Raw genomic sequence first — 17,509 nt, 5'->3', positions numbered from 1 at the left:
GGTTTCTAGGTGCCTTTTTCCTCTGAGTAAACTCAGATCTGGACTCTGTAGGTTGATCCATGTGTGAAGGCCCAGCCCTGGCGCGGCTTGCCTCCCCATGGCTCCAGAAGGTCACAGGAGCTCAGCCACACTGAGGAAGCCTGTCGTGGGGGGTGCCTGGCTGCGCCCCCCCATAGAATTTTGCACCTAGGGCCACTGCCTCTTTGACCCCCTCCCTGCACTACGCCACTACCCCCTTTAAAATTAGTGGACTTGAAGTCTATTCATTTCAGTGGGCCTACTCAAGAGAATGACTAATATGAGATATCACCCTATGATTCATTGGGAAGCTGAATTGCACAACCAACTGCACACAGCTCTCCTAACTTGGTCTGAAGCCTGATCTCAGAACAGTGGCCCCCAACCCAGTGAGTGGTGATTCCGCGTCTGACACGATCAGCACACATGATGTTGCTTAGCAGCAGGGCAGCTGCGGTGCTCTGCTCTCAAAGTGCTCATTTGGCACGGTGCCGTGTCTTAAAGATGTCGCGGAAGCCAAATAATCGAAGGCCTTTAAAAAATGACTTTACTAAAATTACTCCTCTTCTTCATCTTTGCAGTTTTCAGTATTCCTAGGAATCATTTTCTTCCTGGAACTTACGGCTGGTGTTCTGGCGTTTGTTTTCAAAGACTGGATCAAGGACCAGCTGTACTTCTTTATCAACAACAACATCCGAGCATACAGAGATGACATTGATTTGCAAAACCTCATAGATTTTACACAAGAATATGTAAGTGCTTTTGCTTGCTTTATGGGAGGGGCGATGTCCTCCAGAGGTTGCTGAGCTGCAGCTCCCGTCATTCTTGATCATTGGCCATGTTGGCTGGGACTGTTGGGAGTTGGAAGGCCACATGTCCCCAGTCCCTGATTTTGAAGGGAGTGTACCTTCCTCCATCCCTGTTTCCATTTTCATTTCTCAGCTCTTTATTTCTGAAAGGAGCCAAGCAAGCAAAACGTTTTATGGAACAATGCGAAGCTTGTTCCCTGTGAGTAATGCGCTTATGATTGCAACTAAGCAATAGAGTAATTAACTTTATTAGGAAATGCTTTGTATTGCATCCAGACAAGTTCTCCCTCTTGTGCAAGGATTTCTGCTTGCATGATGGAATTTCGGCTCCCTCTCCTCCTCAAGTGTGCCCACCTAAATCTGCTCTGGAGGGTTGGTGGGGGGAGTCTGTAGAACAAATTTGTGAGGTGTGCAGAGGGAGGAGAAGGAGGGAATTTCCATTGTGGTCTTTGCATAAAAGAGACTACTTAGTTGGATACAATCTTAGTCTTTATGGCAATGTACTACTATTCTTGACCATGCTTCTTTCAGGTGACTTAATGTTTTCCCCATTTTCATGGCAGAATGAGAAACGGTAGATTGTTGCTATGCTTTTGGACGTAGAATATTTTTTTGTCCATGGGCAAGGTTAGAAAGCCTATTGCTGCAGTTGTGAGGAAAGCAAGCCAAAATGAAACCCTGTAATGTGCAGTCCAAAACATCCTGTTCAAGACGGGTAAAGTGAAATAGTTTCCCCCCTGAAGGCTCCGTAGAGTCTAGCTTTCTATTTGTACATCATGAACATCAGCAGCGTATATAGTAAAGATGGGAAGAAGCCAGTGCATAGGCTTTGATTTCATATGCCCAGTGCATATAAATTCACCACTGTGGGTTGCATCAAACAATTTGCTTCTCCATGTGGCCAGCTGACTCTGTGTGCCAGCTTCCCATGTTGATTTCCTCTGCATCATCTTAAACCACCGAAAACTGTGGTTTTAAGTAAGATTGCCCTGTCTGTCCGGTCTGTTGCTGCACATACAATTTCTTCAATGAGTTTTGGGGATTTGTGAGGAATGAAGTTATACATGCACGATAACAGGCACCCAATACTTCTGCGTGTTTTTTCAACACAGAAAAAGCTTGACATGCTGTTACCCAGAACAGTAGCTTGCAAATCCACTGGTGGTTCTTGGCTTGTGTCTCAACCCTCTGGTAATACATTTTCTCCTTCTCCAGTAAAACGGCAGAGAGATCTAGCAGTAGTGGTGATTCCGCCTGTAATAACTGTTGGCTTTCCTCCAGTGGCAGTGCTGCGGAGCCTTTGGAGCAGATGACTGGAACCTCAACATTTATTTCAACTGCACAGACACCAATGCTAGCCGAGAGCGCTGCGGGGTGCCCTTTTCCTGCTGCACTAAGGATCCTGCTGTAAGTCAGTTGGCAGTGCTGCCGTTCCCTGGGGAAAGCTTCGGCATGCAAACGGGAGGCTGCCTTTTATGCTAAAAGAACTCTGTGTGAATGTGTGCTGGTCCTCTTTAATGGACCTATGTCTTGCTGCCAGCTCAAAGCATGCACAAAAGCTTTGCAGAGTCAGGATATCCTATGCCTGTCAATACACCTTTCACCTTCTTGAGGTGACTATTGCCAGGCTACCTGCAAGCATCTATAATGGGCTGCAGCCAGTCACCAAACTAGTTGTCTAATTGTATTAGATGAGTAATAAAGACAGTGGGGGGAAGAGGTGATGCCAGTGCTAATTATAGAGCCACAAACTTGTTAACTTGGCATGCTTGGGTGTCCATAATTAAGCCCTGCTAAGATGCAGCTAGCTTTGTATTAAGATTAGGACTCTAATCTGCAAATAAGAGAGATGGGATGTACTATTTAAGATACATCATCTATCGTCCCTGGTTATTGGCCTTGCTAGTTGGGGGCTGATGAGAGTCTGCTGCGGAGGACTGCAGATTCCCTATACCTGCTTTCAGACCATGGACATTTGGCAGGATGAAGGGAGAAATTTACCAGTGCCTTTTTGTGTTTTCTCATTTTTAGGAAGATGTCATCAATACTCAGTGCGGCTACGATGCCAGGCAAAAACCAGTAAGTCCCTGCCCATTTCACTTGGTGTAACTTCTGTGAGAGAGGATGGGAAAGAAGGTGGAATCCAAAGGGAAGGGTTGCATGGTTTGATTTGTGTGTTTTTTTTTCCATTTGCCGTTCCCTCCAGGAAGTTGACCAGCAGATTGTTATCTACACGAAAGGTTGCGTCCCCCAGTTTGAGAAATGGCTGCAAGAGAACCTCACTATAGTGGCTGGCATATTCATTGGGATTGCATTACTGCAGGTATTGATTGATTGCATTCGTGTTCTGCCTTTCCTCAAAGGAGCTCAAGATAGTATATGTGGTTCTCTTCCTCACGACAACCTTGATGTCCTTCATCTCATAGCTTTCAGTCCCACGTGGTTAATCCACGTTGCACGCTTGATGAGAAATAGGAGGAAGTGATTCCTACTTGCTTCTTGTAAAAGCCAAGGGTTGTCCCTCTGGCAGGTAACCTAAACATGACTGGAATTAGTCGTGGACACCAACTTGTTTCCCATCTTGTGGATCTTCTGGCTTCTGTAGCCATGAGAAGCCCCTGTAGTGCTGTGCATTTGGAATGTTCTGGAAGGCCTGTGGAAGTCTGCTCCAATATCCTTCCTGGATACTAGGCGAGGGGTGAAAAAGATCACCTGGGTGGGATTCACCTACCTAGTCCTGTCAGTGGAAGTAGAGTGGAAGGATTCTGCTTGTGCAACAGAGCTCGCCTCCCCCAAAATTGGCTCTGGTGGGGTGGGAGAACCCCAGGACAACATGCAGGAGGAAGGAGAGCGAGGGGAGGTCATTCTGTCTGGCAAACTGGAATGCTTGTGTAGACAGAATGACTGGAAGAGCACAATGTTGAAGTCTGTCCTTTGGCTGCAATCCGTATCACACAGTGTTTGGGACTTTTTAATATGGGGAAAAAAGAAACGTAAGAGGGGGTGTATTGGTTGCAAGTCGCTTTGGGTTGCCGTGGGCAAGATAAAGCGACTAACAGATTTAATAAATAATAACCATGGCAGAGGTCTGTAAAACTGTGCACAGTGTTTTTCCTCCCTCTCTCAAAGTACTAGAGCTAGGGGGCATACGCTAAAGTGGAATGGTGGGAGATTCAGGGCAGGCAAAAGGAAGTGCTTCTTCACAGAAAGCACACCAAACTTAGATGGCTTTAAAATGGGATTAGGCCAACTCATGGAGAGGCTATCACAGAATTGTAGCATTGGAAGAGACCCTAAGGGTCATCTAGTCCAACCCCCTGCAATGCAGGTATAAGGGCTACTAATCACGATGGCTATATTACCTCCAGTATCACAAGCAGCATGCTTCTGAACGCCACTTGCGGGGAATGCCAGGTGGGCAGGATGCTGACGTCCTGCTTCCTTCCTTCCCACAGGCGTCTGGTTGGCCTCTGTGAGAACAGGATGCTGGACTTCGGCCTGATCCGGCAAGGCTATCCTTGTTTTTGTGGTTCTTAACTGCAGGCAGTTAAATCCACTTTAATGGGACAGCTCCATATTAAATGGGGTGCGGACGGCCTGCCTAGAACCAGGTTACATGGTTTCTTAGGTGCATAGATTTGACCCACTTCCAGACAACACTTGAACCTCATGTCTTCCAGATATTTGGGATCTGCTTGGCTCAGAACCTGGTTAGCGATATAGAAGCTGTCAGAGCCAGCTGGTAAACTCGCTGACACAAGCGGCACGAGACACCGGCCAGCCTCACCTCTCGGAAAGCTCCAGTGTGTCGCGTGGGCGCCAAGTCATATGGAAGTGGGTGACAGTGAAGTCTCGAGTTCTCAAATGGCTGGAAGTGCCTCAGACCGTTGTTTATTCCAGAGGGAACAGCTCCAGCCACCCGTTCGCCGACGAAAGCTTCCGAAAGCCCCAACCCGAACTTGTGTTGAGCTGCGACTCTCTAGCGCACCCTTGACTTGAGTCTCTGGTGGATGCTCTTTTCTTCCTTTTTTTGTGGTAAATGGCCTGTGTCAGTGAGACCTCAATCGCCGCCTAGTTTACTGGGCCCACTCTTCATTCTCCGTGTCACAAGCCTGTCTGCCGCTGCCAAACGTGAGGCAATTTCTCTCATCAGTGCACACCAAAAGGAGCGGCGTGCCTTTTCAGCAGACAGGAGGCCTGGCGCTCCCTTCTGGAAGAGAACCTGTCAAATAGAAAGCCACTTTCCCAGTCCTTGGCTCCTTCGCTTACTGGCAGGAAATGAGGCTCCCTGTGGAAGCTCTGATTAAGATCTGCTCTGTAATGCCCTCTGTTGGGGACCAACCGTGTGTAATTATTTTCCAGTCTCTCGCAACCTTGTCCCACAAGGGAGAAGGGGTGGGATTTGATGTCTTAATCAATAGGTTTAAGGGGAAATGTGCCGCTCTTGTCCTCCTTCACCACTGAGTTAGCAACATGTAAGAGAGTTGGAGGATGAAGTCTCGAACCAGCTTTTAAACTAAGAGAATGGGAGGTGTGGTAAACATAAGGGGGGGGGGGACACCCTACAGCATACCAAATTTCATGAGTAAAATGGTGGAATTTGTGGAACAGCCTTCAATCTCCTTTTTCTTCTTGTATTTGAGGCAGCTGCACAGGTGTTAAAGGTAGCCCCTTGGGCCAGCCATCTCCAGCTGGATTGCTCACTTCCCTCCATTTTCATTTTTGCATATAGTTGCTATAATGATCCTTAGGACAAGTGTGACTTGTCTGAGTATCTGTGGTTTCTGAGTAGGCTTCCAATTCCAACTTGCATATTTATTAGCGTAGATGCGGGTGAGATAAGAGAATTCACAGCCCTTGTTTTGCAGTGAGAGAAATGATTTCACCTCTATTCAAGTACCTCTGCAGACCGCTTGCATCTCTTCTTTAAAATCTCTCCCTCACGTCTTTTTCTGTGATTCAAATAGTAGTCGTTTATTTAAACAGAATTTCTAAAGTTTTTAAAGAAAAACAAGTAATAATTCACAGCCTCTGTTTTCAGGGCAGGTGAAGTCATTAGGATTTTGGAAGAAGCACAATACAAACTCCCTTTAGGACCACGATCCTAAATACATTATTTTTTGTTCTTCTTTCTTTTTGCATGGGCATTCAGTTCTTTGTTAATGTGTTTAGGGCCTGAGTATAGGTATTTATATTTGATTTAGATTTAAGCATCAACGAAAAGCGCAAAAGTTGAAGGTGCCTTCTACAAAAAAATTGACTTTAGCATCTCTTACCAGGGAGATGGCATTCGACTAAGCCTGTTGCATCTGGGGTGGGAGTGGGAAGGAATCTGTTGAACTCTTTTCATTATCTGGCAGGGATAACGTGCATCTTAAGGTGGAGTGTGGAAAAGGTTAATTTGCTGTAATTGTCGTTTTAGACACCTTAATCAGAACTGAATTCAGAACAACCTGCCTCTTTATACAAGCCACCTCTTAGTTTTAGTGGATTATTGACAGCCTAAATTGACCCCTTCCCCCAAAGCTGCCATTAAAGCAGAGAATGGGGCCCCATGACTTAAAAGTCCCTGACCATTAGCCATGCTGACCAGCCTTGGTGGGCGTTAGGATGACAACAACCTCAGACTCGCAGTCCCTTTAAAAATAACAATATATTTCCTCAGTATTACCTCATTCTTAAGAGACCCAGCATGGCTGCCTTGACCGAATATGGGACACTGGTGGGTCCCCAGTGGCCATCTTCATCTGCAGTGGCTCTGCCAGGGGCATATATAAAATCTATTCTCATTGTCTCACAGTCCAGTGAGCCTCCATTACCTCCTAAGCTTTGTTTGGGCTGCTGCTGAAGGGGAAGGAAACAAACGCCTTTTGCCCTGGAGTGGCAGAACAGTGTTATGGGTGTGGACAAAAAATGGCAAAGTTGTGAGAGAACTTCGGGGTTTGCAGAGCTGAAGAGGCCATGCCTTCCAGAAATGAGGCCAAATGCCCGAAAATGACATGGACGTAGTCTGCCTGTAACAGTGAGTATGCAGAGGAAACATTCCTTGTGGCTTCTGCTACTACTGTAGGTTTCTGAATAAGAATTTTCCCATCCTTCTGCTTGAAGATCATCTGCATCCTTCACCAACTAGCTAGGTGTCCTCAAGATATTTTGGACAACCGCTCCCGTCCGTCCCAGCCAGCAGAGTTGGTGAAAGCTGATTTTGTTCTGGCTCCCTACCCTGGCTTGTCTCTGCTCCCCTTCCTTTGCCAAGAGTGAGTTTATGTGACCATTTGTAACTTGGTGGAGGGTTGTGTGTGTGTGTGTCTCTTCCTTGTCACAGCACTGAAGCTTTCTTGTTAACGTTCTGCCACCATGTGGTGAGGCTTATAACGGCAACCTTTTCATAATTTCCTTGTGCTGGAATTTCTGTATGGTTGCTTGACCCTAAAGAGTTGTTGTCTTCTTGGTCCCAGAAGAGAGTAAGCCTAGAAACTCAGAAATTGTGTTGTGTTGCATGCATGGTGTGCGTGTCTCCAGGTCCTGGTGGAAACTGAGGAATTCTAATAACCTCCCCTCTTTAATTCCTAGTGCCCGTTTTGCTGTTGCAAAGAGCTGAACGGTTTAGATTCCATCAGCTGTTTGGTGTGTGTGCTGCAGCTTTTATAACCCTGGTTAATAGCTCCTTCAGATTCCATAGGCATTAGGGATGAGGCATTTGCCTCTGAAATTTAGAATGTTTCGAAGAACTTTCCGACTCACTTTCTTATGGCTCATATACATTTAAGCAAGTGATGTGCACACTATCTAATGTGAACCTTTTCTCTCCACCCCACCTGAGTCCATGACCGCAAATCAGATTTAACTGTCAACAGGCCCCCAGCTGAAACAATAAGATGCTATAAGCTGTCCGTAGAGAGAACTTAACCGTTCACTTATTAGGTTGAAAAACAAGTGTAAGAGAGCTGCCGATTGATTGATTGATTGATTGTATTTCTGTGATGAATGCATTTCAAAGTGGCTTACAACCAATAAATAACCATAACATAATAAAACCTAATAGCACATCGCGAATACAGCATACATCATATACCATAATTAACAGATTATCAGTAAAACAGTTGCAACAACAACAAAAAAAACACCTTAACTAAACAGTAACTAAAAAATAAGCTAAACCTCACAGTTACGGCAAGTCATAGGATTAACAAATCAATGCAACGTTTAGCATCTATAATAAACAATACTAAAAACATTAACAAAATAGCAACTAAAACTATAAGCTAAGCACTAAGTTCATTCGCACAATCTCTGCACCCCCATGACCCCCCTTTAAAACAAAATAAAACTATACAGCAAATCAACAAGACAATAATTACTAATTGAAATAATAATTGCATTTATACTAAAACTAAACTAATCCCCAGCCCCAACAAATGTCCATCCCGCTCAGAACAGCACATAAAAACAACAAGAAAAACATTGAAAACACCATGGATTAACAAGTATTTTAAACATTTTAAAACATGTTTGACATGCTCAGAGTAAGTGTGGGCCTCGCCCCCTAGGCCAGGTGGAAATGGGCCTTGCAGCAGGGACCTGTTTTCCCTCCACTTTGACCAGCTGTCCCTCATCAATGTCAGGTTGCTGGAACATCGTCAATCTGCCATTTAATTCTGAAAGTATCTGCACCTGCCGACCTGGCTTTTATTTCTGAGAGCAGGCCGAATGAAGCTGAGAATCCTGAATCCACCCAGCTGGCCCCAGTCAGGTGTTTAGCTTTGAACCAGCCTATGGAGGAAATCTGGCCAGCACAGAAAAGATGTAGCATTTAGTATTTTCTCCCCTAGACTTCATGGAGCCATGATTCTCTCTGGTAAGTAGTGTTCTGGAAGAAGTGTCTCCTCTGGTTATTGAAGCAGGATCTCCAGGGTCGAAGCTGTCCTTCAGATCTACTTGTTCTTCCAGGTAAGAGGGCTCACGGTTCCGGCCCCTCCTTACCTCACAGTGGCAGTTCTTCGTGCCCAATGTATCCCGCTTACGGCAGCCACACATTTTACTTGCGCAGGCCCCTTGGCAGGCGCACCCCAGATTTCTCCTACTGGATGTTCTGAGGAATACCTGTGGATCTTTCACTTTGACCTCAGAATATGAGTCGTCCTCATCTGTGACGATCATTTGCCTGTGAGTCTTAGATTGTTTGTAATCGTAGGGGGACTCCAGGCTGTCTGGTGCAGGGGCCCGCTGGCCACTGTGGAGCTTCTGGCCGCTTGCAGTCTGAACAGATGTTAGTTTTTGTTGGTGGGTTTGGAGGTCTTCACGGAGCTCATGGTTCTCCTTCAAAACCTCTGCTATGGTGTTTCTATCTTCTTCTGCATCCGGGTCATCTGGCCTGCTGTTTTAGTGATGCTGCAGCTTAGTCTCCCCCCCCCCCCTTTTTAAAAAATTAATCTTTATTTATTTTAAATATTAAGTCCCTTCACCACAAAAAGAACAGAAGAAAAAACAAATCACCTCACATAAAAAGAAAATATTACATAAAGAATAAAGTTCTTCCATATATTGAGACTTCTGTCCTACTCAGTATGGGTCCTTCGTTTCATTGATAACTGCATGTTTGTATATTCTTATAATTGTTTAACCATATTCTTTGTAGCTTATAACATTGCAGAAGTTATTCAAAGCATATCAAAGAATTCATCGGAGAACAATGTTCTTTTACATATAATCTGAATACATCCCATTCTATGTTAAACCTTTGGTTTGACTGATTCCTAATTTTTCCTGTCATCTTTGCCAATTCTACATATTCACATAATTTCACCAGCCATTCCTGTTTAGTTGGTATTTTATCTCCCTCCCACCATTTAGCTGTTAACATTCTCACAGCAGTAGTTTCCTACATAAATACCTTTCTGAGTTACTTCGGGATATCTGCAGCAATGATACCCAAAAGAAAGGCTTCTAGTTTTTGGTTTTTTTAAAATGAAAGTTAATTTGAACATTTTTTTTAGCTCATTATAAATAATTTCCCAAAAGTTTTTTTTTTTCTTTTTACATTTTCACCACATGTGGTACATTGTTCCCTCTGCTTCTTTGCATCTCCAGCAAAGATTTGAGCTGGTTTTATACATTTTTGTCAGCTTGCTTGGTGCAATATACCATCAATCTAACATCTTCATGTATTTTTTTTTAAGGTATAGCAAGCTGTAAACTTTTTAGTCATTTCTCCAAAGTTTACCCCAGGATGTCATCTGAATATTATAACCAAAATCTTTAGACCACTGAATCATCACTGATTCAACCTCCTCCTCTATCACTTCCAAATCCAATAGCAGTCTATACATTTTAGAAAGTAGTTTATTCTTATTTTGTAGTAGATCTTTCTCAAGTTTCAATATTTCAGTAGCAACCCCTTTTATTTTATCTAAATTTAAATGTCATTCAGTTGATGGTACTGTACCCAATCAGTTAGGTGGTTTCTAATTTCCTCAAACTTTTTCAGTTTTAGCTGGTCTTCCTCCTCAAGTAGTTCTTTATAATTTGTCCAGTTTTTCCTCATATTCTTTTTCTTTGCTGAAATTGCCTCTAGTGGTGATATCCACCAGGGCGTTTTTTGCTCTAGCAGGTTTCTATATTTACCCCATATCCCATGCAATGATCTTATTAAGCGATTCAAAAAACCTTTATGGACTTTGACTTTTTTGTAACACAGATACGCGTGCCACCCAAATCTATTGTCAAAACCCTCCAGATCCATCAAATCTATATTTTGTGAATTCTTTCAGTCATGTAACCAGCAGAGGCAGGACGCCTCATAGTATAGCTTTAAGTCTGGCAGGGAGAAACCACTTCTGTCTTTGATGTCTATTAACAGTTTATGTTTGATTCTGGATTCCCCCCCCCCCCCGTCCCCTTGCCAAATGAACTTTGATAGGTCTCTTTGCCACTCCCTGAAGTGTCCCGCCCCACCGACAACCAGGAACGACTAGAACAAAAACAGCATCCTTGGCAGAACATTCATTTTAATTGCAGATATCCTCCCCCAAAACGAGAGATTCAGTCTGCCCAAAATCTCTTAAGTCTTTTTAAAATCTCTTTCCACATCTTTAGATAATTATCTTTAAATAGATTGATATTTTTCGCTGTAAGCCAAATTCCTAAATATTTAACTTTTTTACTTGTTATACCAGAGATTCTTTGTAATTCAGTTCTATCTTGTTCTACCATATTTTTCACCAGCAGCTTAGTTTTGTTGTTTTTGTTGAATATAAAGCCTGCCACCTGGCCAGAATCGCTAATTCTTTCCAAAATTTTGGGAGATTCTCTTTCGGATTTTCTGTTGTGATTACGTGATCATCTGCGAAGGCATTTAATTTAAATGATTTGTTCCCCACCATTATTCCTTTTATACCTTTATCTCCTCTTAGTCTCCTTGACAGGATCTCCAAAACTAGTATAAACAGTAATGGGGACAAGGGACACCACTGTCTTGTTCCTTTCGTTATTTTGAAACTTTGTTATTCCATTGTTTATAATTTAGCTTGCTGATTGAGGTAAATCACATTAATTCCTTTGCTAAAATTTTCCCCATCCCGTTGTCTTTTTCATGAAGTTCCATGAGATGTTATCAAATGCCTTCTCTGCATTGACGAACGTTAAAGCCGCCTGTTTATCAATCCTCTCCTCCAAGAACTCCAACATGTCTTATTTTGTTTTTCATTTGGCATCCCGGAAGAAACCCTGCTTGATTTTCGTGAATTGTGTCCTTCAAAATCCTTTTTAATCTATTTGCCAAAATGTCCGCAAAAAGTTTATAGTCGTTATTTGAGAGGGAAATCAGTCGATAGTTTTGTACTAACATTAGATCTGTACCTTGCTTGGGGATTAATGTTATGTAAGCCTCTTGCCATGATTCCAGCAATTTACCTTTATTTAATATCTCATTCATAACATCCTTAGGAGGTTGTAATAATGACTCTTCTAGTTTCTTATAATAGCTGGTAGTCTGTCCGGCCCTGGTGTTTTCCCAAGTTTCGCCTTAGAGATTGCCTGTTGTATTTCCATCATTGTGATCGAGGAGTTTAAATATGTGATTCTTTCTCTGGGAATCTTAGGGAGTGTGCTGCCAAATATAGCAGTTCTTTCCAAGAATATCAGGACAAAAGGACTGAGGAGGTGGAAGGGGAACCAAAACAGTTTTATTAACAAATAAACAGCAGACATGCAAAGCATAAAATAAAACAAAGCCAACAGGGGCTACCCAATCTCCCCTTCAGCTGCCCGGAGCCCCAGGTAGAGCAGCAGGAGAAAGACCCTGACCGTCGGTCTCCCAGCATCAGGTCCTTTGATCTGGGTAGAACCTCACCGGGCCCCTCCCACCTATGGCTTTTATAGCCTGCCTTAATGCAATCAAATGCACCTGGCATTACTCATGATTAGCTCAGGACCCTGAGATGGAATTAATACAGAGTGGCTGAGGGTCTCCCACTACCTGCAGCCGGGCATCCAGTCAGCACTTGCAACACAGAAGAACCCAATAAACTCCCGACAGGTGTGTGAAACACAAGAATCCAGCAGACCTCAAACTGGTGATGTTAAAGGGAAAGGGACATGCTACCTAACTCCTCGAAATTGTCTTCCGCATTTCCACTACAGGGAGGTTATTTTGTTTTAAATATTCGTCTATTTTTTCTTGGTATTATTCTCCTGCTTGATATAAATCCCTAAAGTAATTTACAATTTTTTTACTTAGCTTTTGGTTCATTTATAATCTCCCCCCCCCCCCCAGTTTATTTATCACCTTTTCACTCTGATTTTTCTTTAATTGCCAGGCTAGCATTCTCCGCGGCTCATTAGCAAATTCAAAGTTCCTTTGTTTTAACATTTTAATTTTCCATTCAGTTTCCTGATTCACAAGTATGGAGTATTGCGTTTGTAATGTTTTAATATTTAGTTTTGCTGTTTCATTTCTTGGATTTTTAGCTAATTCTTTTTACTTATCTCTTCCAAAATTTTGAAGTGTAGGAACTCATCATGACAGCTTAGTCATGCTTGGAAGAGGAGCCCAAACACCACAAGATGTCTGTGGTGTTACATACAAAGACATCAAACAGTATTACTTGGGATAGTACCCAATTTATAAGGATCAGCGTGACTGCTATCCTGTGTTTATGATGGAAGTGAGCTCTGTTGAACTCAGTGGGGCCTCATTTCGACAGCATAGATTCTATTTGTAAAACAGATTGAGGTTTAACAAAAGATGGTCAGCCAGCTGAAATGCAGCAATGTAGTTTTTAAATTCAAGGGAATCTTGGGGGTCTCCCGATGTTGCTGAACTACAACTCCCATCCTCCCCAGCAAATATGGCCAGTGGGAGTTGTAGTTCAGCAGCGTCTGGAGGGCTGAAGGTTTCCCAGAAAAGCAAACCATCTTGATAAAGTACCATGCTGATTTAGACACCTCATGGGGGAGAAAAAAAATAGAAAGTACCCAGCCTCTGCCTCTTTACTTTTCTAATTATTTGTCCTCATCGGACAATTACTTGGAAGTTTCATTTAATAACCTTGCTAGAAAGTCTCATGCAGCACCAGAGAAAGGAGGGTCCGTCACTTAGGCAGATGTCATTGTTCTTGGTCTGAAGAAGGCCGTGTATTGATAAACAGTTGTATCGTATTACTTGGTTTTATTTCCAATCAAAAGCATGCATGCCGGGATGACAAGGCAGAGGAGAACTTTACTTCCACCAGGACCAAAAGCAGAATAGCAAGTGGAACCTGCGAAGGAAGGAGTGAGCCTTCTGCAACATGCATCCCACTGCAGCCTGCCAGGCAGATTTTCCTTTCTCCCTTTGTGGCTTTCTTATAACCATATGTATTTTTTCTTTGAAAGGGAGGAGAGATTCAAGCAGGGTGAAGGACATTTGGATCTGGCAAAGGAATAATTTTTAACATACGTTAAAATAAAGGGGAGAAGGAATTGGGGTGTGTGTGTGTGTGTTAAAATAGTCCAAACCACGCGTCTTCATTGTCCAAATGCTCAGATCCAAATCTTGACACCTGCAGTGCCTCAACCTCCCAAATCGATTCTGCAAGTTTTGTGTGTTGGATTTGGGGCTGAGTAGCTTGGCTGTTCGAGACAAGCGTGCCCACCTGCTTTTCATCTCACTCCCCTGCTCATCTCTTCTCACTCCCCGCCTCCCCCACAATTAGCACCAAATAAATAAATCAGTCCCCAGCTACAGAGATGCAAGTTTGAACACCACCTTGTCTTCTAAACACTGAAAGTCTGGGAAGCTTGTTGCTTGATGGCCAGATCCAAGAGGCCTGATTAACAAACCACATATTTATGTGTTGCCTGCCAGCTTAGTCAAGATAGCTCTTCAGAGATCTGCACACCTGCAGTTCCTGGACAGTATTGTTATGGAGTGACGGTGGCTCAGTCCCATGTATGAAGTCCAAAGAGCCATTTTCAGAGGCCCCCAATTATAGATCTGTGTTCTCCCCACTGAACAACCCTCTTGTTGAAGTTTTGTTACTTCTCTAAATCTTTGGTTAAACAACTGTCACATGTTGAAAATACTGCATTCTGAGGGATACATCTGGATTTGGGCTTTCCTGTTCCAGAAGCTCTCTTCCTGCCAGAAGCTGCGGGAAACGCTTTACTGTTGGATTCTCCCCTTATTATTCTCTGAGCAGAGTCTTACTTTCTTTCAGCTAAAGTTGTCAAACCAAGGCTTGGGACCTGGCCTTTCCAGGTGCCATGTGGTGTGTAAATAATTTTTGAACTGTAAATAGTAGCATGCAAATGATCTGATCCACACTGAGGATTGCAATTCATCTTAAATGTGTATTTATACTGAGAAGGTTGTATGAGGTGAGTTTGCCTGTGTGTTTGAAAAACTTAAAAAGCTTTACATATCTAGCAGATCATGCCTGGAATGCTTTAATATGCTGCCATCTAGTGTCTCCCTGGTAAAACTGCAGCTTAACAAAACTAGTTAAGACTGGCCCAAAAATATTTTTTTGGATGTTTGTTCTAGAGCTGCTTTGAATCCCCTCTTCTGCTCACTTTGTGCAGGGATTATATTGTCAGCTGCGCCACAGGAGCTTTGTGTTTTGATGCACCCCCACCCCCAAAATGAATATTTCTGCTGGTCCTGCTTACCAAAGACGCTGAAGAGAGAACATTTTGATGGGAATGTTGAGGTCTCCCAAAAATGCCTGCCCACTAATGGCCGTAATGCAAAGCACAATTCAGCAGACATGTGGGTGAGCCGGAGCTCTCTGTGTTCTCCCAGCCATCATCTTGAGTGTACATCATCTATGCTTTGGTGCCACACAAAGAGTGTTCTCCTGGAGAACTGGGACAGGAGGGGGATATTATACCTTTGGGGTTGCCACTGCTTCTTTTACTGCTCTGGTCCAACATGCCATAAATTCAGCTACCACATTTTTGCCCCCATAGAAGCCTGTGTGCCTTGCATGTCCCAGCTATGGAGATCTTTCTGCAGTGCAGAAGCGCCAGGGACTCAGCAGCCTAATCTATTGGCATGAGTGGTTTTGGAGGATAGGTTGTGCTGCCTGAAGACAAAAGCTCCATTGCTTGCAAGAAAGCCTCAAGCCTCAAGTCTTTTGAGTGGATGAAACTTGCCTTGACGGAACACATGCTTTTAGGTTTCTTAAGGAGCTTAATGCCAACTCTTTATGCTTTCTGGCACCATAGAGTTATCTGTCTTAATTGTACACAGCGTCATCAGAGCATATATGTATATCACGGAGGGTCCCCCCTCCTGCCTTGGTGGGCAGGGTATAATGTGCAGATCCTGAATGTGTGTTTCAGACACAGCCATTTGCATGGAAATCAATGTATTCATGTACAGGTAGAAAATGTTACACTGGTGTGTTTTTTTAATTAAAATTATCCAGTGCAACATGGTACATACTCCAGGCTCCTGCTTTCCTGTACTATCTAATCTGATTTCCAATTGTGATGCCACTTATGTGTGTTGCTCTACTGGAGCTGTTCCCATGGAGAGGAAATTCAGCACTGGATGCTGTTTCTCAGGCTTTAACACAACCAAGAGGGGAAGTGTTAGGGTAGTATCTGCAGCAGGGCTGGAAGGGGCAATGGAAGCGCCTTCTGTTTTCCAGTGGATGTTGCATTAAATTGGGAATGGTAACAACAAACATCTCCTGCAGACGGCCTGGGGTTTGTGGTTCAATCTCCTAATCCAGAGAAGCAGAATTGCCAAACCACCTCTCCTCCCTCCCCCCTTTTTTTTGCATCCACGTGGAAGGAATGCTTGCACCCAGATTTCACTCTTATGTGGTGGCTGAGGTAGAGGCAGGTGACATGCAAGCTCTTCAGCTTGGGTAAGCACTGAACCTGGCCTCTTTTCTCCTGCAGTTCTGCATCCTTGCCCCATGCCTCTCATTGCTCGTAGATTATCATGGGCACTCCAGGGTCTTACAGGGTGCCCCCAAATTGCCTTGACTTTGTGAGAACGTTAGGATTGGCTTTCTATTGACACCGTGTACTTTGAGCAGAAATTGATGGGAGAAATAAAGAGTGTGTATACTCTCGGTAAGGTGACTGCAGAAAGGCTGCAGTCCTATGCAATCAAGCACCATTGACCCCAGCAGGGATTGCATCGGACCAGACGTGCATAGGATTGCACTGTTATAAAGCTTTGTATCCAAACCAATGCAGATGCTCCTTGCGGTGTGAATGATTAAAATAAGCTGCACCTGCAAGCATCTCGCTGCATAGTCTGTGCCTAGGGAAACTGAGTCTCAAAGAAAGGTGTTCTCTCTTTATACTAAAACAAACAGGTAGTTTGGGCATGGGGGATCTGCGACTTTGTCTGGTTTTCAAACATTATAAAAATGCTTGCATCACTTCCCTAAATCATTGCACGTCGCAACGAAGGGCACTACTGTAATTACTGTTGTGTTTTTTCTTTTTCTACGAATGTATTTTCCTGTATTGAAAGTCTTGTAAGTCGGAAAAAATTGATTGTAAAAAGCCAATTACACTTACTGATGATGAAAAGTATTGTTATAACAGAATTGCATGCTGGTGCAGTTTGACTGAGGTTGTGTCGTCTCCTTCCCAGTTGGTCACACTTGGTCTAGAAGTGGATATATTTTTGTTCAATTGACATCTTTTCTTCACAATAGAATATATGGTATATCGTACATAGCCCATGCGAATTTCAGTGGATGTAACTGGACTTATACATGAAGTTAACACAACCTCTTTGTGTTAGTTTTTAAGGTATTGAAAGTGGTCTTCATCATGCTCTTTGTACCTTTTTTTTAAAATAGATGCGATTTTTAGGAATGTTTTAATACATTTATGATGGACAACATAGTTTTACTAGTTGTGCAGTATTCTGTATTTTACTTGAAGTAAATCATTTTATATGCAATTTGTTAGTATAATTACAGTTTTATAAATAAAATTGAGTGACATTTTGGGTCTACTTTTCACTCGGATGTACAAAAAAATAAATGTTCTGCTCAGAGCTCTAAACCCGTTGTGTTAAAAAGGAGGATCAGATCATAGTTGTTACCGGGAAAATAAAAATCTGTTACAATTAAGCACTGTAGAATTGTGCGCCCTTTGGTGAATGTTTATCTGCTCAGGGTGTTTGTGTGTGACTATCAATAGTAGGCTAAATTATGAAAATCAATAAT

General features: G+C 43.1%; 1 protein-coding gene across 3 annotated transcripts in view; it reads left to right on the top strand.

Annotated features, from left to right (window-relative positions):
• The window catches only part of TSPAN5 (tetraspanin 5), a 96,463-nt gene that overhangs the window by 73,431 nt on the left and 5,523 nt on the right, over positions 1 to 17,509 (top strand). For 2 of the 3 annotated variants that reach the window (XR_013842477.1, XM_079991193.1), the window contains exons 4-7: positions 600 to 770; positions 2,109 to 2,234; positions 2,859 to 2,906; positions 3,034 to 3,150. Coding sequence is in view for 2 of the 3 variants with exons in the window: in XM_079991193.1 (XP_079847319.1) it covers positions 600 to 770; positions 2,109 to 2,234; positions 2,859 to 2,906; positions 3,034 to 3,150 (462 nt within the window). In the remaining variant the exon portion in view is untranslated. Of the gene's footprint in view, positions 1 to 599; positions 771 to 2,108; positions 2,235 to 2,858; positions 2,907 to 3,033; positions 3,151 to 4,507; positions 17,414 to 17,509 lie in introns of those variants that run through there. The other variant, XM_079991192.1, reaches the window with a different exon arrangement.

The sequence above is a fragment of the Podarcis cretensis genome (assembly GCF_951804945.1).
Source record: "Podarcis cretensis genome assembly, chromosome: 9".
Classification (NCBI taxonomy): domain Eukaryota; kingdom Metazoa; phylum Chordata; class Lepidosauria; order Squamata; family Lacertidae; genus Podarcis; species Podarcis cretensis.
This window is presented reverse-complemented; position numbering and strand designations above follow the sequence as displayed.